Here is a 27,641-nt window from a genome sequence, read left to right on the forward strand (position 1 = left end):
CCCCGCTTCCTGCATCATTAAGGAAATTTCAATTATTATGGCCACAAGAACCTTATTAAAACTCAGAGAGGGGAATTTTCTTGATCAGTCTTTATCCAAGACATCCGGAATTTCATAAATGGAAGAGCATCTGTGACGCAGTGGAACGGGACTCACCACCAGTGAGTGAGTTCCCAGACGCCCCGGTTTCATTCACAAGACTCAAATGGATTCAAAAGACAATAGCAACACGTAGTTTTGCCTATTGAAACACTGACTTCGGAACCACTAGGCTAGTGTTTTAAAGAAGAAACGTGAGAACATCTACTTCCACACAAGCGCTTAATGCACTGTAACAAGCATCAGGGACCCACTTACAAGGCTAATGGTAAAGGCACAGCTCCCAAGAACAGTTCACTACAAATAGCTCTTTTTATCACATGACACTTCTGTTGATGCAGTCAGTTAAAAAATAAATTTTAAATAAGCCGTGTGGCTAGTTTTGTGTCAGACAAGCAAAGATGTCAGATTTCTGAATTTTAAGAATTCATGGCAAGGGGGAATGGGCCTAGGAAAGAGAGTCGACTAAATCAGACTTCACTTTCCTGTGTGCATAGATGATGGCTCGACCAGTGTCATTCTACACGATGGACAACCAGAGAGTGAGAAGTCGTACTCCATATGTGTAATATGACCGATGGGTAATATGTCAAAATGCATTCTACTGTCATGCCTAACTAGTAAGAAAGATCAAAATATATTAAAAAAAAATAAATTTTTTTTTGAAAAAAGAATTTATGCAAGATGAATCAGCCTTAAAATACAAGGAGTTCTGACACTCAACGATGCAGATAAACCTGGGGGACCCTGTGCTGAGTGAAATAAGCTGTAAGAACAGGGCAAATGCTGTGGGACTCCATTTTCATGACGGAGAACAGGGCTGGGAGTGGGAGCAGGCAGGCGGGAATGGGGCTGAGTGTTATTTAATGGGTGCAGAGCATTGGTTTAGGAAAGTTCTGGAAATGCATGGTGGCCATGGCAGTAGCACACTCTGAACATATGGAATGCTGCTGAGCCGCACACTTAAAAGTGGAAAGATGGCAAAGCTTCCGTTGTGTGTCCTCCAGTGCATGCACACACATTGTGGGAGACAACATTTTCTTTTTCATAGTACTAAGAAAACGCACATGTAGGCTTTTGTTAATTTCAAGCAAACCAACTTCCTGGCCAGCTTAGTAGGAGGTTTGCAGGCAGGCGGGCGTGCTCCACGAAAGGACACTCCAAGTGTCATTTTGTGAATTCCCAAAAGTCCCATTTGCTGGTCCTGTTTTTTCTCTACTGTCCAAACCTGGCCCAAAGTCCAGAAATCCAGATTTTGAAAGAAAGAGCACATGGCCAAAAGGGAAAAATGATGGCTTGTTTCTTTTTCTTCCTCAAAATACTTATGATTCATACACTGTAAAATTCTCCCTTTCCAAGTTCCTAATGCAGCAGTTTTCATTATATTCACAAAGCTGTGCAACCATCACCACCGTCCAGTTCCAGAACATTATAATCATTTTAGGAAGAAACCCTGGGCCATTTAGCAGCCATTCCCAATCCTCTCCTTTCTCCAGTGTCTGGCAACCACTAATCTTGTTTCTGTCTATAGATTTCCCTATTATGAATATTCCATTTAAATGCAATCATACAATATGCAACCATTTGTCTCTGTTTCCTTTTACTGAGCATGTTTTCAAGGTTCACCCATTTCATAGGAATTACATGAATAACAGAATTTTCATTCCTTTTTTAAAGGCTGAATAATATTCCACCATATAGAATATTACCATCATGCTGCATTTGTTTATCTGTTTGTCAATTTGATGGACATTTGGGTTTCCACTTTTTTGGATATTATGAGTAATGCTTTTTAGGAACATTTGTGTATAAGGGTTTATATGAACAGATGTGTGTGTGGGGGGGGGGAGGGTATGCATATGTGTTAGTACTGAGGATGAAACCCAGGGCCTTGAACTTGCCTGCTACACCCCCAGCCCTTTTTTTAGTTGTAGACGGACCCAATACCTTTATTTATTTTTAAGTGATGCTGAGGCTTGAACCCAGGGCCTCCTACATGTGGGGCAAGTGCTCTACCACTGAGCCACAGCTCAAGCCCTACCCCCAGCCTTTTTTAAAATTTTATTTTTGAGACAGGGCCTCACAATTATAAATCTCCTGTCCTGACCTCCAAAGTAGGTGGGGCTACAGGTATGTGACACCACTCTGGCTAATAAGATGTTTTTATTATCTTAAATATATATCTAAGAGTGGTGTTGCTGGGTCTCAGAGCAGAAACTCTGTTTAACTCTTTGGGGAACCGCCAGATTGTCTTCCAAGTCGGCACACCATTTGACATTTCCATCAGCAGTGCGGGAAGGCTCCAGGTCCCCTGAGTTCTCAGGAACACTGACTGTCTTTGATTCTAACCATGCTCTACAGTATGAAGTGAAAACATTGTTTTGTGGCTTTGATTTGCATTTCATGACTAAAGATGTTGGGCCTCTTTCCACCACTTGTATATCTTCTTTGGAGAAGTTTTTATTCAAACATTTTGTCAATTTTATCATTAGGTTATTTGTGTTTTTATCATTGGATTGTGAGAATTCTTCATGTATAATGGAAATTAGACCTTTATTTTATGTAACATTTGCAAATATTTTCTCCCATTCTGTGAGTTGACTTTCACTCGTTTGGTATTCTTTGAAGCACTTGTTTTTAATTTTGATGAAGTTCACTTATCTATTTTTTCTTTTGTCACTAGTTCTTTTTGCTATAAAAACTGTTACTTACTCCAAAATTTATATCCCTGTTTTTTTAAGATTTTATAGTCTTAACACTTTAAGTCTTTAATTTTGAATTAGTTTTTGTATATGGTCTGAAGTCAGGGTCTAACTTCCTGCTTTTGCATGTGGATATCCAAATTGTCCCAGCACCATTTGTGGAAAAGATTATTCTTTTCTCATTAAGTGGTCTTGGCACACTTGCTGAAAAATCAACTGGTCGTCAGCAAAAGGATTACTTCTGAACTCTCCACTCTATTCCATTGATCTATGTTTATCCTTCTGCTAGTCCATACAGTGGTGATTGCTGTAGCTTTGTATAAGCTTTGAAATAGAGGAGTGTGAGTCCTTCTTTGTTCTTCTTTTTTAAGACTGTTTTTGACTATTTTGGGTCCCTTGCATTTTCTTATGAATTTTAGGATGAGCTTGTCAATTTCTTTAAAAAAAAAAAAAACTCAGCTGGGATTTTGATAGGAATCATTTCAAATTTGTAGATCAATTTGGAAAAAAAATGCCATCTTTATAGTATCAAGTTCTTCTGATCAATGAACATGCATGCATTTCTCTTTGTTTGGGTCTTCTTTAATGTCTTTCAATAGTATTTTGCAGTTTTCATAAACAGCCTTTCACTTTTAGTTAAATTTATATTCCTAAGTATTTTATTTTTTGATGCTATGGCAAACGTTATTGTCTTTTCATTTTCAGATGGTTCACTGTGGAGTGTATTTAAATACAATTGATTTTTATATATTGACCTTCTATCCTGCACCCTTGATAACATGTTTATTATTTCTAATAGGCTCTTATTTTTTTTAAGTGAATTCCTTGGGATTTTCTATATACAAGACCACACCCTCTTCCTCGACAATCTACATGCCTTTTTTCTTGCCTGATTTTCCTGGCTAGAACCCCCACCATCACCTTAAATTGAAGTGACAGGAGAGGACATATTTCTCTTGCTCCTAACCCACGGGGAAACCATCCAGTCTTTTACCATTAAATATGATGTTTGCTGTGGTGTTTTCATAGATGCCCTTGATCAAGTATAAGAAATCCCCTGCTCTTCCCAGTTTGTGGAGTGGTTTTGTTTTGTTTGGGGTACCAGGGATTGAACCCAGGGTGCTTAACCACTGAGCCACATCCCCAACCCTTTAAAAAAAAATTATTTTGACCCAGGGTCTCGCTAAGTTGCTTAGGGACCTGCTAAGTTGCTGAAGGTGGCCTCAGTCTCCTGAGCCACTGGGATTAAAGGTGTGTCCCCCACACCCAGCTTGAGGAGTCTTTTTATCATAAAAGCATGTTAGATTTTGTCAAATAGTTTATCTATTCACAGAGATGACCCCTTGGCTTAAGTTAATTTTAATTAAATAAAATCAGACCACATTCTCTTTGTAAAGAAATGTGTTCAGAACATATAAGGCTGGTCTCCCCAGTTCTCTCTAGCCACCCCAAGGTACCCATCCTGTCAGGTGACTGTTTCCTTTCAGATATTTTCCTATGTGGATGTGCGAGTGTGTGTGTTAACACAGACGCTATGTTGTAATAAAAAAATCCATAACACACATAAGCTATTTCCTCTCCCTGGGATTCCTCTTGGTTGTGGCTGACACATCCGTGCCCACCTTTCCTTAAAGCTGAGATCTGGACCCTCTTTCCCTGGTGGCTTCCCAGACACCAGACAGCTTTCCTTTCTGGGGATGGTTAGATCTCTGCTCGGATCTCTTTTTTTTTTTTTTTTTTTTTGGTACTGGGGATTGAACTCAGGGGCACTTGACCACTGAGCCCCATCCCCAGCCCTTTTTGGTATTTTATTTAGAGACAGGGTCTCACTGAGCTGCTTAGGGCCTCGCTGTTGCTGAGGCTGGCTTTGAACTTGTGATCCTCCTGCCTCAGCCTCTCAAGCCACTGGGATTACAGGCATATGCCACTGTGCCAGGTCTGTCTTCTGTTATGATTTTAGCACAGGAAGGGTTTGGATTTAGACAGCCAAACTTTCATGTGGTACACACGGACCCCTTGTACCTTGAGGAGCATTTCTAGCTATGTGTGATGGTAGCCCACAGGCACAGCTCCATTTTGAGCCACTCCGACATCTTCTTATACGGCAGGGGTTGGCATGATGAGTTGAATTTGTCTGTCTTACAGATTGTTTTTACTCTGGGCCCCAAAGCTCCCCACATGTGGAGGGAGAGAGGTAGGGGTCTCACCACACGGGGGAACCAGGGTCAGAACATTTCCCCTCATCCTGTGGCATTCCTGGCTTCTGGGTATGATTTGGTTCAAAGAAAGGGCTTTGCTGCTTTAAAAAATGGTATCTAAAAATTGCTATTTTCAGTGCACTATGTCACTATCATTTCATGAAAAGGAAATGAAAACAGAAAAATAAAATGACTGACTCATAATAAGCCTCATATATGTAATAAGTTCATAAATGCAGAACAATGACAACGAAGAATTCAAGAAGCACGTGAAAGCTGGGCTCGTTGACCTTGGCTGCATATCACTGGACCCTAAGCTAACCTGCTGGTGCTCAGTTATGAAGGAAAAAGCCCACATTTATATATAGAGTATGTACAGAATACTGAAAACCTACATCATCCAAGACTGTGTCTCAATCACCGGGCACAATAGGGGGTTTGTAAACTGTTAGGCACAGACGGCTCCTTTCATGTGCAAGTCTAACATTTGACCTTCTCACTTGACTGCAGCCCCTGTTTTCAGGAATGTGCCAGGCACACGAGGAGTGGAATGTCCACAGAACATCACCCCAGATAGGAAGCTCCTGAGGTCAGGGACTGTCCCACGGATAGGCACATAACAAGCATTTGCCAATGATTGATGGTTGCTCACTGGGGTTAGTCAAACTTCTCGATGGACAACTGCCAGCGTATCCATCTCAGTCTCCTCCCCACACCCTACCTCTGAAGAGTGCATCCGGGTAGAGCCCTCTGGCTCCCTGCGCATCCACAGGTCCTGTTCCCGTGCAGTGTTTGCCTCTAAACTCCTTCCACTGATATCTCACCATCAGACATGGATACGAGCCATGTGTCTACCTGAAGCTCCAATCACCAAATGAAGATGCTGTGTACGTTTTTAGCTTGGGATATGTGCTCAAATGCCTCTGGGAACAATTTTTAAAAGGATATCCTTCCCAGAGGGCCTCATGGCAATAGGGATCAGGAGCTTTAAAAAGAAACTCCCCTTTTGACCTAGAAATTCCACTTCTAGAATTCCTCCTACGTAAATGACCAAATGGGACTCCTACATAAATGACCAAGTCACTAAATGTGACTACACAAAGATACTCATGGCAACACTTGTTATAACAGTAGATCTGGAAACAACCTCAAAGTTCAAAATAGGAAAATGGTCGGGGAAGACAAGCTAGAAAAGAAAAAGTAATTTTCTATATGTCAGGTATTTATATGTCGTTTTATATATTAAAATTTTTAAAGTTTGGAAAATTTTAAACCAAAATGTTAATAATTTTTTTATTTTCTATTGTTGGTGCTGGGGATTGAACCCAGGGCCTTTTGCATGCAAGGCAAGCACTCTACCAACTGAGCGATATCCCCAGTCTTAGTGATTTTTTGAAAAATTTTTTAGTTGTAGATGGACACAGTAACTTTATTTTGCTTATTTATTTTTTTCTGTGGTGCTGAGGATCGAACCCAGTGCTTCATATGTTTGAGGCAGGTGCTCTACCTCTGAGCCACAACCCTAGCCCATAATGATTGTTTTTTGATGATGGAGTTATCAGTGTCTCAGACTTTAGTTTTATCTTAATTTTTTTTTCTAAAATGACAGTGTATTCCTCTCTGTGTATATGCAATATTATTTTAGGCAATACAGGCCAGTCAATTCAACTTTGAAAAGCTGGAGGGTAATTTTAATGAAAATTGCAAAATAAGTTTTGGTAAAAATTCTAAATCACTCTTTTAAAAAACAGAAAATCCTGTTTCTGGGGTCTGGATGTGAACCCTAATAGCCTCTGTTTCTAATTCTTCTGAGGGTTTTCCCATGGGCCCTCCATGGGAAATTCTCCATCAAGCCAAATGCCACAATTGCACGTGACCTTACCAGATAGGCTCTCCAGAAGGACTGAATGGCGATCGCAGCGTCCACGTCAGTCAGCAGGAGGGACAGTGGGATTGGTGGTCGCGGGCTGAAAAGCAATAAATGGTTGTATGATCATGAGAATCTGCTCTTGAGCCCCAGCAATGACTTTGACAATATAATGGTCCCTCTGATTAAAAGCCTCACCCATCTCCATTCTTAAAAGACGGCAACATAATTTTTGACAGAAAAGTGTGTGTATGAGTTAGCATTTCTGATTTTCAAATCTGATCTGGGTTTTAAAGCAGCATAATCTAAATCACTGTTAATCTTGCATGCTATTTTTGAAGGTGCAGCCTGCATGTTGCTGATATAAAACTATATGAACGCTGGGCACCGTGGTGCACGCTTGGGAGGCTGAGGCAGGAGGATCACAATTCAAAGCCAGCCTCAGCAACAGCGAGGCCCGAAGCAGCTCAGTGAGACTGTCTCTAAAAAAAAAAAAAAAATAGAAAATAGGGCTGGGGACGTGGCTTAGTGGTTGAGTGCCCCTGAGTTCAATTCCCGGTACCAAAAAAAAAAAAAATCAACTATATGAATAATACAAGAGACAGAGGAAACCCAGCCTTTATATTCTACATTGTGTCAGAAATAATCAAGGGCTCTTCCTCCAGCTTTCTATTGAAGAAAAATTAAATAGTTCTTCTGAAAGGAAAATATCGGAATTTACCTCTGATTAGCGTACATTTGAGTTAATGTAGATCAAGTTCAAGCATATTTTTAAGTTCCACATTTACATCTTAATAAGCAATACCATATCTCAAGTGCTGGGTCAGCTGACAGTGTTCTCGTGGGAGTTTTAGATCATGAATAATTTTATCATAGATACCACATGGAAAAATCATGATTATAGGCTTTTTGTTCCTCTGGAAGTTTAACAGAAGTACAGACTGCTGATAAAGTCTTGTAAGTCTGTCTCAATGCTGGTTCATGTTTCCCCAAAGCCAAAGCACAGCTCGCTCTGAAAAGCAAGGAACAAATCTTTTCAGAATACAAAGGAATAAACCCCTGAATGGACGTGGATCACATGGAGGCTGCTCTGGTACAAGATCCCCAGAAATGACTTTGAAAAAGAAGGATCCCTACTTCCCTGGCCTCAAAGCTCTCCCTGATGACAGCTGGAGCTTACTGGAACTCTCACTGTGCAGAGAGGCTGACCGACCTGCACGAGGTCACCCAGCTTGCCCAGGGGGCCTAATCAGGATCCGGAGCCAGATCTATCCACTCCCAAAGCCAGGGCTTCCCTGGGACCTGTGTGCCCCGCTGGCACAGACTGCAAAGCTCATTCGCATCAGAACTCGGTTCTCCAGAATCTATCTGGGATCTTATTTCTCTCCTAACATGGACTTAAACAAGAGAGAGAGAGAGAAAAGAACACCTCGATAAAGTGTATTTGTTTGAATGAGTGAATGCTCTTTTAAATGATTCCAGAATCAAAGAAATCAAAGCCAGGAAGAACACAGGCCGTGGAGACCATTTCAAGGCAGCGCAGGGTTGTTGCCAGACTTGGGTTTTCCAGCTGGACGGGACCTGAGAGACCAGGTAAAGGAGAGTCTTCCACTTCCTTGTAAAGATAATTACACCTGAAAGCGACAGCTTTGTGAGGAACCTTTCCCTAATGTTCAGTTGCCATTTTTATTCCCATAATGGGGTATCTTCTTGTGGGGTCCTGTTTGTGTTCACCTCTCGATGCTCAACTCTGGCCTCCTGGGCTGTGACGGAGCATCCTTCTTTGGCTGGAGTCCTGGGGGGGGGGGTCCCACTGCTCCCTGCTTCCCACAGTCAGTGTCACTGTCCTCTGTTCCACTGTCCTTATTCTCTAAATCCTAGTGGTGTGACACCAACAACTCACATCCCTGAAGTAATTTCCCCCACTGGTTAGCAATCTATGGCCTCTAGAGGGAACCTGATGTTTCTCAGGAGACCCTGGACCTTGGGTGCTGGCAGTGAATTTATGAGAAAAATGTTCTCATGCCCCAAGGGTAACTGACGCCCCCGGGTTTCCTGGACCCCTGGCCCACCTGCCCTGCCCAGTACTCCAGCCATGCCCCCTTTCAGCTCTCAAATGGGTCTGCTCCCTCCCTCCTCTGGCCTTTGCAAAGGTGTTTTCCTCTGTCTCCAAAGTCTCCCTACCCCAGCCAGAGGCACGGGCACAGCTGTGCAGCTTGCTCTCTGCTTGAAGGCACCCAGCAGAAGGGCCAGGGGGCTGCACAACCCAGCCCATGCTCTGCTCGCTAAGCCCTGCTTCTCAGTGCGGAGCCACATCTGCCCTGAGGTCCGGACACATTTTCTTTATTTGCTGAAATGCATCTCAGGGCTGGTGGGGGCCCCAAAACCTCTCTGTCCTAGTTCAGTCTTATTCCTCTTCTGATCTCCATTAAAATGTTATTAAAAATGTCTTTTGATTAGGTCAGAGCCCAATGAAGCTCCTTGTAATTTTCCTTTCTAGTCCTTGGCCCAATTTGGAGGAAAAAAAAAAACAACATGTGATTAATTTATACCCAAATCTTCTACGGAGCTAGAAGCTCTATGAGGGCAGAGGCTGGTCCTGTGGTTGCTCCTCTTGGTGTCGCTGACACTTAGGACCGTGACTGGCACGTCATAGGCACTCAATAAACGCCTGTAGGATGAATGACTGCCTCTATGCCTGGCAGTGTATGAGTGCCTTCTGCATACCTGCAGGTGATTTCACTGAGTCCTCACAACATGAACAATGGCCACTGTCCTTCATTTGGAGGTACAACCGAGGCACAGAGGAGCAGAGGACCCAAGATCACTGAGTATTTCTTGCTAAGAACACAAGCTGTTCAGGAAACCCGGGAGGGGCCCAGGAGAAGGGGCCGTTCACAAGATCACTAACATGGAGGTCAAGGTCTAAGACCGAAGAAAATATAGCCAATTGGCTAGAAGAAGAAAAAAATGGGTGGAGAGAGGCAGAGCCATAATCATAGGAAATTTCCTTCTCCTTGGCCCTTACAGCAACAGCTTGGCAGGTATCTGCTCGTCGGAACCCCCAGAGGGAAGCCCCGTGTCAGGGCAGCCAAACACAGTGGAGCTTATCACTTGCACCCGGGGGGGGGGGGGGGGGAGTTCTGACGGCGCCTCTCTCTTCAGCTGTGATTTTCCTACCATGAGTACGTTTTTTACTACTGATGTCATGAAACCTTCAAAGTAACATCCTCCTGTTTAGGAATCGCAGGAGGAAAGCGGCACTGCGCCCCTGAGGACAGAGCGGGTGGAGAGCCCAACAAGGGACTTTTACCAGCCCTGAAACCCCGGACCCTGCGCGTCACAACGTCATCCCCCAAAAGCAAACTGGGATTCGCTAACAAGCGGCAACACGAGGCCCCCTCTAGCGACATCCCCGCTTTCAGGGCTAAAGAATGGGGTGCTGTCTAGTTCTCAAACAAGAGTACACACGAGAAACCAGTGTATATCAGGCCAAATGAAAGGGACTTTATTCTTGGGAGTGTCGTCCCGGGAATTATCAATCATTTCAGCAGGCCAGCTCCGAGGGAGGGAGAGAAACCATGCCAGGCCCTTTTCTCTTTGCTGGAATCCGTGCAACTGGCTCCAGGTCAAATAAAAATAAAGAGGCGCGCGCTCATCACCAGGGAGCCAGGGAGGGGAGAGGAGATGGGAGTGTCAATCCTGGAGCAGCCAGCTCAGCCAGGCTCCGCAAGGGCTGAAATCAGACCTCCCCGGGGCACGCATTTTTGCACGTTCAATCAGGACAGTGTTGCTGAGCCATGTTTCCGAGAAAACTTGTTTTACTATTATGCTCCTTCGCCATGTCTTCCTCCTCTGATTTTCAAATGTTAATTAACACATTTGAGCCCTAAGAATCGATGCTATAATTCTGAGAAGGAACAGACATTGATTTTTCTGATCATGTAGGTGAATATATTAAAAATATATTAAAAAAAAAATAAATGTACACACACACTTTCCCCCTTCTGGGATGCTAAGTAAAATAAAATAAAATAGAGCTAGCATGCTTACAAAACGCACAATGACAAGATCTGAGAAGTCAGCCTTCACCCGTTTCTCTATCCAGTTGTAAGATCATTTAGAGAGGCAACTTCCAAAATCACATTTAAACAAAGCAAAGGAGAAAGGAGAAAAACTTATTTGATATTGAAAACTGAATTTCAGAATCCAACTTTTACCCACTTTTCATTTAGGTAAGAGATTGAGTTGTCTTGGAACATGAAAGCACTAACGTTCCACATGAAAAGTCATTTGCAAAGGTAACACCGGCCCCGTATGGGTCATGAGAAAGCCTTGCAATGGCCCAGGACTGGATCACGTTCACCCCAGTGAACTTGGCAAGAGACCTTACACAGTTTCCTACCAACACCTTCGCTGGCTTCCCAACCACTTCCTGCTGGAGGCCTCCTGTGAAATTCACTTGTGAATTCCAACTATTTGGAAGAAGTACAATAGAGATGTTCTGAACGATGCTTAGGTTGGGATTTCAGGATTCTGCCAGTTCCAGTCTTTTATGACGGGAGGAATAGCTCCAAAAACCAGTGCAGCATTGCTCTCTGGTAGCCTTAAAGCACACTTAGAAATCACAGTTACTGGGATGTGATCTTGCTTTCGCCCCCTCACTAATCTCCACCCTGGGAGATCAACAAACGGTTATTATCCCAGCACAGGCTGAGTCATTCTCCTGGGAAACAGAGCTGAGTCCCACTTAACCAACCCTATCATTGAGCTGCTGCTACGTGTCCAGATAGCAGAGCTCCTAAACCACCACCTGCAAGACCACGTGCTCACCGGGTCTCAGGTACTGCATGACCATCTAAAAACCAAGGCTGTGACACTTAATATTTTTTAATAAAATATGCCCCATGGTGATTTTATTTAGCTCCTTTTTAACTGGTTACATGTTTTTTCTAATATGACTTAAGGGAAACTTAAGGAGATCAGCCTCCATCCCAGCCCCTCTCCTCCAGCTCCAAATGGTGAGCCCAAGGCAGGGGATGTGCAGGAAGAGTTGACCACGTCCCTCCCCAGCCTCTCCAAACCCCTGTGGGGGACCTTCACCTTTTTTATGCCTTGGGCCCCTTTGGAGGTCTACATTGCTTCTGAGGATGATATTTTTCTAATAACATAAATAGATAAAATTACAGCAAACCAATCATATTGAAATGCAGGCACCAAAATATTTTTAAACACAGCTGGTGGCATGGAAATCTATGTGCTTTAAAGTTACGCAGTAAACAACAAGCATTAATAGGAGGTTGGGGGGCTACTTTGGTTCAAAAGAAACAAGTGTTAGTAATATTTCACCACCTCTGCAACAACCATAACGTGGTATGAAAATATCAGTGATCACAATTAGTGTGACAAAGTGACAGGTATACTGAGGGTGGCTGCCCACACTCAGAATGAAAGGAGATGCCACATCTAAGTTAAGAGAGAGAGAGAGAGGGAGAGAGAGAAAATAAAGAGGTAACTTTCCCCCACTCCAAGTTCCAGGACTCCTGAGTCAGAGAAGTTGGGGCAGGAGCTGGAGACGTGGGTAAAGATGAATTTCTACATCCCCTACAAGATCGAAGACTGAGGATTTAAAAAAATAAACGTGATGAATTCTAAGAGAGAAGTGAGACCATCTGAAAACAGAGTGACCCAGAAGTTATAAATCTGGCCAAAAGGTTATGAAAGGGCTCTTTCCAGATGGAAGAGGGACTCCGTGTACTTGCAGGCCTGCATTCCAATGTTACCTCCATGGAGAAGTGGCCCTTCCCTGGCTTCTCCAGGTTGGGGGCTCCCTGAACTGTAGGCAGTGCAGACAGAACTGTGGGTGACCTGGGGCTCCACTACTTGGACTGGCATCTGAGCTGGAGGTAGTCTTGTGGGACTGAGCCCTCTCCTGTGGGTCCACGCCCACTCCAGGTGGCATTAGAACTGAGCTACAGGACACCCAGCAGGGACCTGCAGGAAACTATTGGTATGAAGAACCAGACGTTTGGTGTCAGAAGTCTTGTGAGCTGAGAAACAAAGGTTTTTCTCCTTTTAGTGCCTGTTACAGTTTGGATGTAGAGTGTTCCTCAGAGGCCCATGTGGTAACCCCTGGTCCTCAGTGAAGTACCAATAGAGAAGTGGTGGTACCTTTGAGGGGACTTAGTGGGAGGTCACCAGACCACCGGGAACATGCCCTTGAATATTCTTCCTCTTCCTGTCTTTGACTTCCCAGCTATGAGGTGAGTATCTTGACTATGCCATGATCTCCCTCCATACTGCGCGGTCTCACCACAACCCAAAGCCACAGGACCACCTAATCATGGCTGGAACTTCCAAAACTGTGGACCAAAATAACCCTTTTGCTTTATAAATTGATTATCTCTGGTATTTGTTATAGTAACAGAAAGCTGACTCACACAGTGCCCCCAAGATGTCTATATCCAATCCCCAGACCCTCTGATCATACATGTTCCCTTATAGGACAAAAAGAACTTGCAGATGAGATTATCTAAGAGTCTTGAACAGGGAGAGTATTCTGGATTATGCAGGTGAGTCCTATGATATAATCACTTATAAGAGGAAGGTCAAAGAAAGTTATTATGATAGAAGTAGGAGATACAGAGATAGAAGCACGAGGTTGGTGTGTTGCCAGGAAGGGATCATGAACCAAAGAACCCAGAAACTAAAGGAGCCAAGATAAGGAATTCTCCCAGAGCTCCAGAAGAAACCAGGCACAACAACACTTTGACGTTGGCCCAGTAAAACTGACTTGGACCTCTAGCCTCCAGAACTGTAAGGGAACACGTGGTGTTGTTTTGAGGCACCAAGTTTGTGGCCATTTATGACAGTGGCCAGAGGAAACTAAAGTACCTCCTCCTCAGCGATGGAGCTGTGCTGGCTTGCCCAGGCCCTGGGAACTTGACCCAGAGAGCCCTGCGGCAGCAGCAGGAAGGAGAGGAAGCAGTGCAGGTGCCCTGAGAAAGGGCCACCCACGTGTCCACCCTCCACTGCGAGGGAGGCACTGGGAGGATCTGTGATGTCAGCACGTCCCCCAAACCGGAAGCAGCACTCTTTCCTGCCTCTGTTTGAGGATGAATGTGAATATTAAAAGCAAAGACGATTTACTGTCCTCATGAGACTCTGGCCTCTGAAACGGCTGGGGCAGAAATCTAGGCTTCATTAAAAAGCTTTTTTTTTCCTATCAAGAGGGCATGACAGCAAATTTGCTGTCCTGCTGCCATTTAATTGTGACCTTTAATATAAAATGCACGCAGCTCCCTGAGCCTCTTTGAAGGCACGACTGTCCCCAGTCCCACTCTCAACCTCGGCCCAGGGTTCAGCATAGGCTGGGGCTTGTCCTCAAATGACACGGTGACTCTTTTGTTCTCACCTCAGTTTGTGGTCATAAGATACCTTTCATCATGAAAGGGATTGTGGATTCTCTATTTTTTTTTCTCCTTAATTCAAGGATAAAACTTAGCTGAAAAGACACTTTGCCCAAAGCACAATCTTTTATTTTCTTTTCTAAAACACAATCTTCGTTTCATTGAAGGTCTCGGTCTTAACGATGTCTTTCATGAGACATCTCCCCTGAGACGAGACCAGAAAGGCAGCAGTGTGTTTTTGTTCCTTGAGCTTATTTAGTTATTTATTTTTGCTAAGAATCTGACCAATTCTCAGGGCAATTCTCTTTGGCTAAAATAAATATCTCAGCTTCTCTTATTCTTAGTACACTAGCAACTTATTTCACTGCTTCTAATTGGCTGGTTGGAGTTAGGACTGTACTCCAAAAGAGAATGTTGAAGTGCACTCACTGTTGAAATGTAAGGAAGAAAACATCCTCACGCTCTCTAATTAGAGCTTGTGGCAGGTTATAGTATTGTTCCGTATTACTGCTCCTTTCCCTTTAAGAGAATCATGCATTCCTACCCTTTGTCAAACCCAGGGCAGCTCCTCACTGTGGGAGGTGTTAACTTCCCTGTGATACTGATGTTGAACTTGGCCATGTGACTCACATTGGCCAATCAAATGTGAGCAAAAATAATGTTTGACCCTGCATGGGTCTCCCTCTGCTGTGAGACTGAGGGAGGGGCTGCTCCTTTATCCAGGTCCAAGAATGAAAAGAGATATGGAGCAGAGCCCAAGCTTCATGCAGTCAACGTGTAACAGGGTGAGCAATAAACCTGTGAAAGGCACTGAGATTTGGAGGTTGTTTGTTACTGCAGCAGAACTTAGAAAAAGCTGACTAATACAGAGTACTTGAGGGTAGCTGGGGCAATGCCATGTTGGAGAAAATATTAGGATTTTCCCTTGCAAGTTTCAGAAGTCTAACGCAAACTTACTAAACAAAAAGAAAAGCGGGGCAGAGGAGGTATTTGCTAATTTGCTAGCTCACATAACTGAAAAAGGGTAGAGCTGGCTTTAGGTGTGGCCAGCTAGTGAAGTAAAAAAAAAAAAAAAAATCAGAAAGACTCAGCTCTTACCACCTCAGTTCTGTTATGTCAGGTACAGTTGCTCTCAGCAGCTCAAGGCTTACAGCCTCAAAGATCTAAGGCCACTGGAAATGACAGAAACTCATCTAAAAAATCTTGAGATTATCTCTGATTGGAAGGATTTGGGTAACGACCACCGTGGTCAGGGGGATTCACTGCTCTGGCTGGCCAAGCCTGGGTCCCCCACCAGCCCTCAGCCAGAGATGGAGTCAGTTCCCTGAATCACAAGGACTGAGAATGGCAGAGGGTGATCCTCTGGGGAACAGAGAGAGGAGTCCTGTTACCTCCCCTTGTTCCTTGAGCTTATTTAGTTATTTATCTTTGCTAAAATTCTGACCAATTCTATTACAAGAAGAAGGAGGAAATCAAGGCAGAGCTGGAAAGAACATAAACATCCAACCACAGAAAGCAAGAAAATTAGTTTTGAAACTTTTTCTTAAATGAATGGAAAACAAGAAAGTTAAAAAAGGTAGAGGGGGAAAAAAATCAGAGTCACCCAGCATCTGTCATTTGGAGGGAAACATATTTGATAGACTTTTTTAGGTTTAGTTTTAATTTCTCGATGATCCTTGACTTAAAAGATTTCCTTTCACTGTATAATTTATTTAAATAAACATGTATATTTTACACTTGGCGAATCTTATTTTTATAAGCCTCTCTTTCGGGTGGTGCTTAGGATAGAACACAGGGCCAGGCAAGGGCCCCACCGCGGAGCGACATCCCAGCCCTATTTCTTTAGGGGTTGTCAATGCCCCCTGGTATGTAAAAATGTAACTTTAAAAAAGTCATGGAAGAGAAATGGTAACGGAGAAGCAGCAGGCAGAGCGCAGAATCCGCGAAATCACAGGGGAACCTGCAGGAGAGGAGCCGTCATTTGTATGATAAGCAAATGGCAGCCACCCGTGACAAATGATCCCCACCAAACAGCTGTGACCTGACAATAGAATGACAGGGAGCCTCAAGGCAGCTGGGCTTGGTCAATTGGACTCACCAAGAACATTAAAATAAGACCCTGACTCACATTTTAGATGGCTTCCTGGGCTGGTAGAGGGGAGAATTTAAGGAAATGAATGTGGCAAACAGAATGGCAGAGGGACTGGGCTAGTGTCGCCAAGACCCTGGCAGTTGGTTTGGGGAGAGGTAAGAAGGTTGAAGGTTGAGGATCTTCTAGGCTGAGGGGGTTAAGAACTGGGGAGCCCCTCCATTCTCGACTTCCTTTGCTTTGGGGTCTTCAAAGGCCACACGTCTGTAACTTGTAGACGGGAGGGCTGTCCAACCTGCAGCAGTCTTTGCACAATTAAGAAATAAGCTGTTCCTGGGCTAGGTGGCTGGTGTTCTGGTATTGTTTGCAACCGCAGCCTAACCTAGCCTAACACAACAGGGATGCAAATATTCTCCATTTTGTTAGGGTTGCTGTGTGAGTAGATTTAGGCAATATTTGTAAATTGCTCAGAATAGTGATTTTTCCCCTGTGGTTCCGGTGGGTTAAACCCAGGGCCTCACGCATGCCAGGCAAACACTTTACCACTGAGCCACATCCACGGCCCTGTCAGAAGATACCTGAATAAATAGAACACAAATGTCCGGTAGGTCAGCATGTGGATACACACAGGCAGAGGGACAGAAGGAAGCAGTTGCCTTAGGAGCTGCACATGACAAAAGGGACACAAAAATTCGAGAACAACGAAGAAAAGAGCCGAATTGTGTGTTCCATTTTATGCTGCGCCTTCAGAATGGAATGGCAAGAATGACTTGTATTTTAAAATTGCTATTCCTTTCTTTTTCTCTGCCCCTCCCCTCCACCAAGGGCATATCATTGAGTCAGCATAAATTAAACACATATATATTCTTCATTATAACTGTATACAATATCTGTCTGTCCATGAAAACAGGAACTGTTTGTTTCATAGTTTCAAAGCACATAATAGGTGTTCAATAAATGGTAGCTAGCTGGCTTATGAATATAATTACTCCATAATTTAAGGCACATCTAGACAATTAGTAAATATTAGCTGAACAAGTGAACAAATACATAAAATAACTCCCTTTAAATAAATGAGACATACCTACTTTCATATACATAGGTATCGGCAGTGGGGAAAACAAATGTATTCCTTCATGGTTGGCACCCAAATTTCTCTTAGGTAGGAACTTGCTTTGTTTACATGATGAAAGATCATTTCACAGAAGAAAAATTGAGGCTCAGAGAGATCAAGGAATCTTTGCTCAAAGACACACAGCCTGGAACTGGGTTTAGAAAGCAGAACTGTGGGACTGGGGATACAGCTCAGTTGGTAGAGTGCTTGCCTTACATGCACAAGGCCCTGGGTTCAATCTCCAGTACCACAGGAAGAGAGAGAGAGAGAGAGAGAGAGAGAGAGAGAGAAAGCAGACCTGTAAGTCCAGAGACCACACTCCCTTCTTTGACTTGTAGGGACATGGACTCACTGCTATTTTCCTCATCCCCTACCAACCTCCTCAGCGGCTTCATCATCCACTCTGATGGCACCTTCAGTACCACGGCTGAGGGTTTCTAGTGACTCCCTCTTCCCTCCATGTCAATCACCCAACAGAATAGTCACATCTTAGAATGTTCAACCCCAAAGACTGTCACACCCCTGATTCCTCAGCTAACCATAAATTTCTATTAAAATTTGGGTGCGGTCTCTATTCTCCCAAAGGTTCATTCCTTGGTAGTATGGGAAGTAATGGGAACTTTAAGGTGGGGCCTTAGGTCAGTTGGAGACAGACCCTCAAGGGATTGTGGGACCCCAGACCCCCTCTGCTTCCTGCTTGGCCATGTTCTCTCTCTCTTCTCACCATGATGTGACACAGCCAAGAAAGCCCTCCCTGGAGCTGAGCCGATGTCAGAGCCATGCCCTTGGTCCTCCAGATCCTCCGGAGCTCAATGACCTCTTTCTTGAACTAGGGAGATTCCTCCAAAAACTAGGAATGGAACCATCATATGATCCAGCCACCCCACACCTTGGTATTTATTTAAAAGAACTAAAATCAGCATAGGATAGGAATACAGCCACACCACTGTTTATAGGAGCACAAATCACAACAGCCAGATGATGGAACCAGCCCTACTGCCCACTAGTACATGAAGGGATTAAGGAAATGTGCTGTATATGCACAATGCCATAAAGGATGAATCATGGCATCTGCCTATAAAAGGATGGAAATGGAGAACATCATGCTAAGTGAAATAGGCCAGGGGGAGGGAGGAGAGAGAGAAAGGAAAAGGAATGGAGACTGAAAGGGAGGAAATCAAATTTCATGCATGTGTGACTTTGTAAAAATGAACCCAACTACTATGTAGAATCATAATGCTTTAATAATAAATAAAGACCCTCTTTCTTGACAAAGTGTGCCTGCCTCAGGTATCATATGATAGTAATGAAAAACAGATTAATACACCTCCTCTGCCCTTCCGTCTTCCCTACTCACTCTTTTCCTATTTCTGTAGTTTTTTACTCTATGTGAGACCATGGTTTGGGAAAGTTATTCGTGTCCACCTAGAACAGGGTTCCGTAACCACAGTCCATTCGACAACTCTAGCCCCTCACTTGGTTTTGTACCCGCAGTCAGGCCCACTCACTCTCACCCTGTGTGTGGCTATTTTCATGCTCCAATGATGATAGAGTGGAGTAGCTGAGAAGGACTATGTGTGGCTTGAAAAGCCTAAAAGATTTTTTTCCCTCTACAGAAAAATTCGTGGAGTCCCGACCTGGAAAGCTATTTCTTTGTTCCCTAGGAGGCAGATTATCAGAGCCACATTCTTTAGGGCAAATCCAAGGCTCTGGTCATGATATTCCTCCCCCTTGTCATTGCTGAGGGAATTGGGTTTGGCATCACAAAGGGCAGGTGGCTGGAACTGCAGACGATCTAAGGCAACTGGGTGGAGAGCTGTGTGCATCCCGGACAGGGTCTCTGGAGGGGTGCCAGGGCCTCCTCGGTACCATAACGCATCTCACCTGGGCTAGCACCTGACTTGCCCCTGGCCCAGAGCCATTTTCCCACCATGATATGAAAACTCAGTCCCCAGGTGCCGGTCACTTCAGCCATCTCCAGTGGACAGAAGACGCAGCCCTCCTGGCTCACGGCCAGTCAACAGACACCTCCCCGTCCACAGCATGTCCCCCTCTCCGTCAGGTGCTCCTGAGGAGCTCTGAACAAGCCCGTTTCTTCATGTTCTTCTAACATTTTATTATATAAAATTTTAAAGATTCGAAAAAATAGATAGAAAAAATCATGAAGCCATAGTCTCCATCAGCCAGCGTCCCCTACACCGCTCCCCATGTCGGCCAGGTGGCCTCCCTCCCCACTCCCTGTCCACAGAATATGCAATTTCTTTCTTTTTTTTTAAGTATTTATTTTTTAGTTGTAGTTGTTAATGCCTTTATTTCTTAATTTATTTTTATGTGGTGCTGAGGATCGAACCCAGGATCTCCCACATGCTAGGCGAGTGCTCTACCGCTGAGCCACAACCCCAGCCCCAGAACATGCAATTTCATACATAAATATTTCAGCACATTTCTCTAAAAAGTAATGACTTTTTATCCTGTCTATGAAATCATTCTCATTTTACCTTAAATAATTCCTTATTTCATCAACTGTCTATTAAATGTTCAAATTCCCAATTGTCTCATCTTTTTAATATAGCTGTGCCTTTGAATCAGGATCCAATTAAGATCCACACATTGAAATTTTAAAAACTCTATTTTTTTATTCTAGTACAGACCTGCCATCCTCATTCTAGTGCTTCTGAGTGTGATATGTTTCTTACCTTCTATATGAATACATAATGTAGTGTTTCTCTTCCCGAAAATTAGTTGTTAAAGTATTAACCTAATTTAGGATGTGGCAACCTATGAGAAAAACTGGAAGGTTTCTAGAATAGACAGTGACGCTCTCACTCTTACCTGTCTAGACTCTTTTTTTTTTTTTTTGCCATTGGCCCTGCCCGTCTTCAACCCCAATTCCACCAACCATCTGTTCTCGCCACCCGCTTTGCAGGGTGGCAGTGGGCGGCTAGTGACAATCACATCAGCAGGCTGTTTATATGCACCACAAGTTTGGGCCATCAGCTGGGCCACCCTACTGCTCCCAGTTGATTCCCTAATGGTTTCACCAGAGCAGCTGCTACAGGCCCTGCCCTCCCCCGTCAGCCTCCACAACCTGCCTGGGCCTCCCTCTCAGCAGATGCCTCCACACCTCCGCCCATGTACCCTAACCACAGCCTGGCAGTGCCCGCCATAAACTTCATACACTTCCCCCTCCACCTCAGATTTGCGCTTGCTTTCATCTCTGGTTTCAGAGGAATGACTATCTACCTTCTTATGTCTTCATATGTGCAGACATGCGTAGAGAAGTATCTGAGAGGTGGTCAACTAAACTGTCAATGTACCTGGGAGGCAAGCCCTTAGGTGGTTTTTTTTTTTTTTTGCCTTTTTTCTTTTGATTTTTCTGCCTTGTTTGAATTTTTTCACTGAGCATGTATCATTTTTATATACTTGTAATACCACTTCAGAATGGAGTACAACGAAGGTGATCCCAGGAGGGAGGGACTTTCAATTTCCCCATATTTCCCATACCCTTTCGTAGTAGGCAGAGTAAAGTTCCCGAAGATGTTCACCTCATGACTGCCAGAACCTGTAAATACACTACCTGACACTGGCCAAAGAGACTTTGCAGATATGACTAAGTTAAGGATCTCAGTATGGGGGGATGTCCTGAATTACCCAGGTGAGCCAAGGTGACCACTGGAGTCTATAAAAACAGGAGATGGAGGCAAAGAGACTCGGGGACATGTGACTAAGGAAGAAAGCCAGACAGGTGCACCGTTGCTGGCTTCGGAGATGGAGATGGGACAATGAGTCAAAGGGGGCAGGCAGCATCTAGAAGCCAAAAAAGCAAGGGAGCGGATTCTCCCCTGAGCTCCTCAAAAGAACACATGTTGATCTTAGCTGGGTTGGACCCATGTTGGATCTAACCTCCAGAACTGTATGATAATAAATTTGGGTTGCTTTAAAGCTACCAAGTTCGTGGTGGTTTGTTAGAGCAGCAATAGAAAACTAATACAATGATTAAAAAGAAAAAAAATGACTGTGAATCTAGCCCTCTGCCTCCCTCCAGTCACCTCAAATCAACACAGACTCTGTCATTGAAACAACGGCTTCTGTAAAACACACAACACCAAGCCATGGTCACCACAGCCAACCAACCATGTGACTCAGTCATGAACTTCTGGAACCTTCTCTGGGGTACCCTGGAAGTTCAGTCCTTGTCCATCTCAGATTAATCCATACATTTGTCACAGGGATTTTCATGACCAAATCAGCATTTCTCTGGATGATCAGACCAATGTTCCAGAATGACATCCTACACAGGCACCTCCCTCTCCCTGTGTCCAGACAGGAACCATCATCTTTACCCCTGAAACTGCTTTTCCGGCCAGGATCTTGGCTTCGGTGATGGTGGGAAAGCATTACACGTTCAGTAGCAACCATCCTTCAGATTTAGAATCCTGATCTTCTGATTCTAAAGGCTAGCAATAAGCAGCATGACGATATCTCTCACTGTGCCAGGGAGTGACAGTGGGCTGCAGCTCCTAGTCGGCCACCAGATCTCAAACACACGGCCCTTTCCAGTGTTCTATTGCTAAGCCTCGAGGGCTGTTTTAAGTGCACTTTTTACTTATGATATTTTCAAGATGCAACGGGACTATTGGAGCCAGCCCCATCATGAACTGAGAAGCATCTGTAGTAAGCCAAGCATTGCTGCAGACTGGAGCTGCTTGTGACCCCCCTTTTTTTTGCCAGGGGGTGCCAGGGATTGAACTCAGCGGCACTCGACCATGAGCCACATCCTCAGCCCTATTCTGTCTTTTATTTAGAGACAGGGTCTCACTGAGTTGGTCAGTGCCTCGCTTTTGCTGAGGTTGGCTTTGAACTCGCGATCCTCCTGCCTCAGTCTACCAATCTGCTGGGATTACAGGCTTGCACCACTGCACCTGATTTATGACCCCATTTGTATTGTAACATCCACGGCATCTTCACCATCACATTTACCACGGAGAAATGGAAGTTTAGAGAGGGACCTTCTGCAGTGGACATTAAGTATACCCATGCATTCTTTAACTCCTCCATTCATCAGGTAGAGAGAGCCTAATCATTCTCCCTTTGACCAACTGACTTACTTCTAAAGAATGTGATGGAAATGGAGGTTTGACTTCTAAGACAAGGTCATAAAAGGTACTATGCCTTCCTCCTTGTACTCGAGTCTTCAATTCCAAAGGAGGCCAGTTGCCAAGCACCAAGGATACTCAAACAGCCTAAGGAAAGGCCCATGTGGGGAAAAACTGAGGTCCCATGTGCATGAGCCATCTTGAGAGCAGGACCCCTAGTCCAACCTCTGGATGACTGCAGTCCACAATCCCATAGGAGACTCTGAACCACCCAGCCCAGCTGCAAACAAATTGCTAACTCACAGAAACCGTAACACAGCAGATATTTAATGTTGACATCACTAAGTTTTGGGGCAATTTGTTACACAATAATAAACATAGAAAACATTTTCGCCGGTCATATGATCAGTAAATGGTGGGGTAGAGACTTGAGAACTGGTTCTCCCCAAAGTTCAGGTTCTTAACCCAAACCAATGCTACCTAAAGTGCTGCTTTATGATTTGCTTCTTTTAAAAAAACCTTGACAGACTTCCTCTCACAAAATTCATCTTTCTCCAACGTGTGTTATGAAGTCCTGTTCCAAATGCCCATCCATCTGCTCCTGCCCCCAGTAACAACCGTGTTGGCCCAAGACCAGCTCATCTCACTGGCAATCTCCCATCTCTAGGCCCTCAGCTTCAGTATCTACATCCAAGTGCTGCTGTGAAGATTAAGTAATATTCATAAGAGCAGGGCTCAGTTGGTAGAGTACTTGCCTCAAATGCACAAGGCCCTGGGTTCGATCCCCAGCACCAAAAATAAAATAAAATAAATAAATTTAATAGAAGCAGTTAACAGAGAAACAGCTCAATATACTATAAATTATCTCCTAGACACGCACACCTGTGGATGAGAATTTAGTCGTGACTGTACTTTAAAATCACCTAGGAAGCTTTTAAAAACAGAACAAAGGCCATCCAGACTATACCTGCAGATTCTGATCTGACAGGTCTTGAATGAAGCCAGTTACCAATATTTTTCCAAAGTTCCCCAGATGATTTTAAAGTATAGGCCAAAGTAGAAAAACTACTGGATTAGATCAGAGGATCTCAACCAGGGGCAGTTTTCTTCACCCCCAACCCTGGGGTGTGTGCCGGTGTCTGTAGACATTCTTGGTTGTCACAATTGTATGGGGTTAGTACTGGTGTCTAACGGGTAGAGGTCAGTGCTGCTGCTAACCCTCCTACAATGTACAGGCCAGTTGCCCACAACAAAGAATCATCCAGACCTCCACATCCAGAGTCCAAGGTTGGGAAAACCTTGCTCCACCCTTTAGTTCCTACTTCTCTGACCTCTCCTGCTCAGGAGAATCCTTGAGAAGAATATAACACCTGAGTTCTTACCTTGAAAAACCAAATCTGGGCACCAATCAATTTGGCCACTGTCCTAGCTGGGCTTGGCTCCAGGCCTGCTGACTAGGACTTGTAAGATCTTGTGCTTCCCATTTCCCTTTGGTACTTTGTTAGCATCTGAACGACAACACTCACTACAGAAACTACAACTAGTTGTAAACACAGCTCTCTCACCCCGAGGACTGGAGCCATAATTTATTCATCTCTGTTTTTTTCCCACAGCACCAAGTCCTGTGTGTAGCGGTGGGTAGGTGTTCAGCAGATACTTACTCCATGAAATGAATTAGATTCATTTTAATTTTTATCATGCTTCTGGGCATCTCCTTGAAAGACAATGAAAACACAGAATATAAAGGCCAGTCAAAGCCAGAGCTCTTGTGTTTCTGTTCTGTGGAGTCCAGCTGACGTGGCTGATGCTGCCACTTCAGTATGTTTACAGGAGCTGCTGGTGGACCTTAGCTGCCATTTAAATAGAGATCCTTGTGCAGCAAATGATGAGGGATCAAGAGGTCACTCATTTCAATTTCATTTTTAAAATTCTTTTTCATTGGTTATTACCAATGGGAAGGAAAATGGTTCATTTTTTTGAAAAGAAGCAATTTGGAGAATGGTACTGAAAACACTTTGTCTTAGAAAAATAGATGCAAAGCAATGAATTGTGAGCCTTCCACTTCATGGGACAAAATTAGGCACAGATGTAGAAGTTGAATAAGAAACACAGTTTTCCAATATTGCTCTCCTTTCAATGTGTAGTCTCAGTTAAAAAAAAAAAAAACTGGTAATAACTGGGGTCTTAAAAAAAAATCTCAATATTGAGAAAGTCAGTCAAGAGTTTATTCAACTTGAAATTCTTAAGGAGGGCAGATTTAGGCAGAAGATGTGACACTTAGTGCTAAGAGTCTGATTTAAGGTGTCCCACTCTGTTTAAAATGTGTCTTGGGGGGCTGGGGTTGTGGCTCAAGTGGTAGAGTGCTCTCCTAGCACGTGTGAGGCACTGGGTTCGATCCTCAGCACCACATTAAAAATAAAATAAAGATATTGTATCCACCTAAAAAACTAAAAATAAATAAATAAATATTTTTTTAAAACAATGTGACTTGGCAAGCGCCTCACTTGATTTACTTGTGCCTCAATTTCCTGACATTGTTCTTGCAAAGGGTCAGCACGGAAACATTTTAAAGCAACAAATGAAATCTATATTATTTTCTAAATTGAGGTGTCTTTTCTTGCATCTAATACTTTAAATAGTAAAACACAGCTTGAATGTCATCTCAGGTGAAATCCTTCCTGACCACCCAATGTAAACTGAACCCCCTTGGACTCCATATTCCCTCTGCTTCATCCCTCACAGCACTGAAGAATTTGCTTATTGTCTTCCTTGCTAGAACACAAATTCAGTGAAGACTGGGATTTTGGCCTACTTGTTCACTGTTCTGTCTCCACCACCTAGAATGCTCTTTAGCACATAGTAGAACTCAATACATATTTCACATATGAGCGAATAGATTATGCAAATCTAGAAATGAATATACTATGTAAAGCCATCAAAAGACATGGATTAGATGCAATTGAATCATTTATATTTTGGAATCAAATAAAAGCAAGTCGCAGCATAATGCATAAATTTCCTCATCTGTAAAATTGAGTTGGTAATGCACCATTATGGGAATATCAAATTGGTTCATTGGTATTAAATGCTGAGAACAGTGATACAGGCACTCAACTAATGATAGTTGGTATCAGCATTATCATTTTTTTATGTCACTGAGAAAAACAGCTCACAACAAACTATTCTAATTTTATATAATATAAACTAATTTTATCTAGTGAAATAACTAACGTTAAGAGCTCTGGAAGGATGTGCTATAGACTTAACTGATTGCCTCGGAGAGGGAAGAAGATCTAGTTTAGAATGGTCAAAGAGTATTTTAACTTTATCTGTCACATTCTCATATTGTAAATGAAAAATTGATGAATATAGCTAAAAATTAATAGAAAAGGTTACTCTTATTTCCTGAGACATAATGACCTTCAAAGAGAGCGGAAGGGAGCCTGAAGCAAAAGGATTATTTGAGCCCACAAGTTTTAGACCAGCCTGGGCCACACTGTAAGATAAATCCTATCTCAAAAGGGGTGTGGGAGATAAATTATTTAGGGTAAGAGTTTGTTTTCTATTTTATTTCTGAAGCATTTCTGGAATGAAATCACTGCATGGACAGGATGGACTTAGCCTGGACTAAAAATAATCAAGAGACATGAAAATAATTGGAGGGTCTGGGTGAATCACATGCTTTAGTTCTCATTGATATAAACTTAAAATTATGAATAAATTATTTGAACTTACTGATCTTTAAGCCATTCATCCACAAATGGAATAGAGAAGAATTCTGTGAACGGTTCCCCTGTCCTCTTTGGATTTTGGCTGGATACAGTGCCATATGTTTGATGGACAAGAAAACAAAAAGCAAGAATTCAAGTCAATGGTTGCTATTCTGCTTGCAAATTCACATGATTAAATCCTCAGGGTCATTGAATATTTGAAGACATGAACAACTTACTTGTACAACCACTCAGTAAGAAAATCACAGGCAATGAATTTGGTTCTTTTCCTCTAAAGAGAAAAGGGAGAAGAGATAATTAAATTACATTCTTACTTTGCCCACATGTCTGAGTAGGACAAAGGAAGAGAGGTTAATTGATTAAGCATAGATGAAATATGCATGAGTCCATTATGAAATTTATGAGCATGCCAATAAACAGTAACTCAGGCAACATCAAGAATTCTGAAGACATTTTGGAGAAAATATGCTTTGGATAATTTCTTTGGCTAAGCATATTTTCTGACACTAGGGACTAATAAAAGACAAAGCACACAGTAGGGGCTTGGAAAGATTTAATTTTTTAAATCGAGGGCATGATCCCAGTGTCTCAGGAGGCTGAGGCAGGAGGACTGCAAGTTCAAAGCCAGCCTCACCAACTTAGTGAGGCCCTAAGCAATTTAACAAGACCCTTTCTCCAAATAAAAAATAAAAAGGGCTAGAGTCCCTGGGTTCAATCTCCATTGCCAAAAATGAAAATAAAAATAAATCTAGGCTTTGATTTTCTTTTTTAAATTTATTCATGCACAACTTAACAATAACATAAACAGGTTAAGTTCTGAGAAATGCATTAAGTGATTTCATTGTTGTGCAAACCTCAGAGTGTGCTTACACACTAAGGCAGCTACTATGACATTAGGTGATATAATCTTATGGGACCAGCATCGTAAATGTGGTTGGCCATTGGGCTATTGACTAAAACGTACATGACTTTAACTGTATTATTGCACACCCCCCAACACCAGTCCACTTAACTCTTCAGAACAGCAGTACTTCAGGTCAGGGTGTCACCTTCAAAGGTGGAAGTCAAAAAATAAAAAAAACAAGTAACAACCAAATCAAACATGGTAGCCAAGCACATGAGTGCTATTAGCTAGTACAGCCAACTCCCTAGCCGTCCACCTAATACCACTGTCCTCTTTGTCCTTATTAACAGAAACCTGATTGCTACCAAATGGCAACCAATTCAGCCAAAAACAACATTTCCCAGGCTCCCAGGTAGCAAGAGACAGCTTTGTGTCTCAGGGCTGCCGAAAGACACATCCTAGAGATAGCTGAGAAAATTCTGCTTTCCTGAT

The 27,641-nt window shown here is 43.2% G+C and overlaps 1 protein-coding gene across 2 annotated transcripts in view; it reads right to left on the bottom strand.

The window, feature by feature from the left end:
- Positions 1-27,641, bottom strand: part of Iqck (IQ motif containing K) — a 117,873-nt gene that overhangs the window by 53,004 nt on the left and 37,228 nt on the right. For both annotated transcript variants that reach the window (XM_058575703.1, XM_046434655.2), the window contains 3 exons: positions 26,524-26,576; positions 26,310-26,387; positions 6,882-6,966 (listed from right to left, as the gene is read on the bottom strand). In XM_058575703.1, the coding sequence (XP_058431686.1) occupies positions 6,882-6,966; positions 26,310-26,387; positions 26,524-26,576 (216 nt within the window). The remainder of the gene's footprint in view (positions 1-6,881; positions 6,967-26,309; positions 26,388-26,523; positions 26,577-27,641) is intronic.

The sequence above is a fragment of the Marmota monax genome, unplaced genomic scaffold (genome assembly GCF_021218885.2).
Source record: "Marmota monax isolate L192 unplaced genomic scaffold, Marmota_monax_Labrador192_F-V1.1 WCK01_AAM20220418_F8-fsc00035, whole genome shotgun sequence".
Classification (NCBI taxonomy): domain Eukaryota; kingdom Metazoa; phylum Chordata; class Mammalia; order Rodentia; family Sciuridae; genus Marmota; species Marmota monax.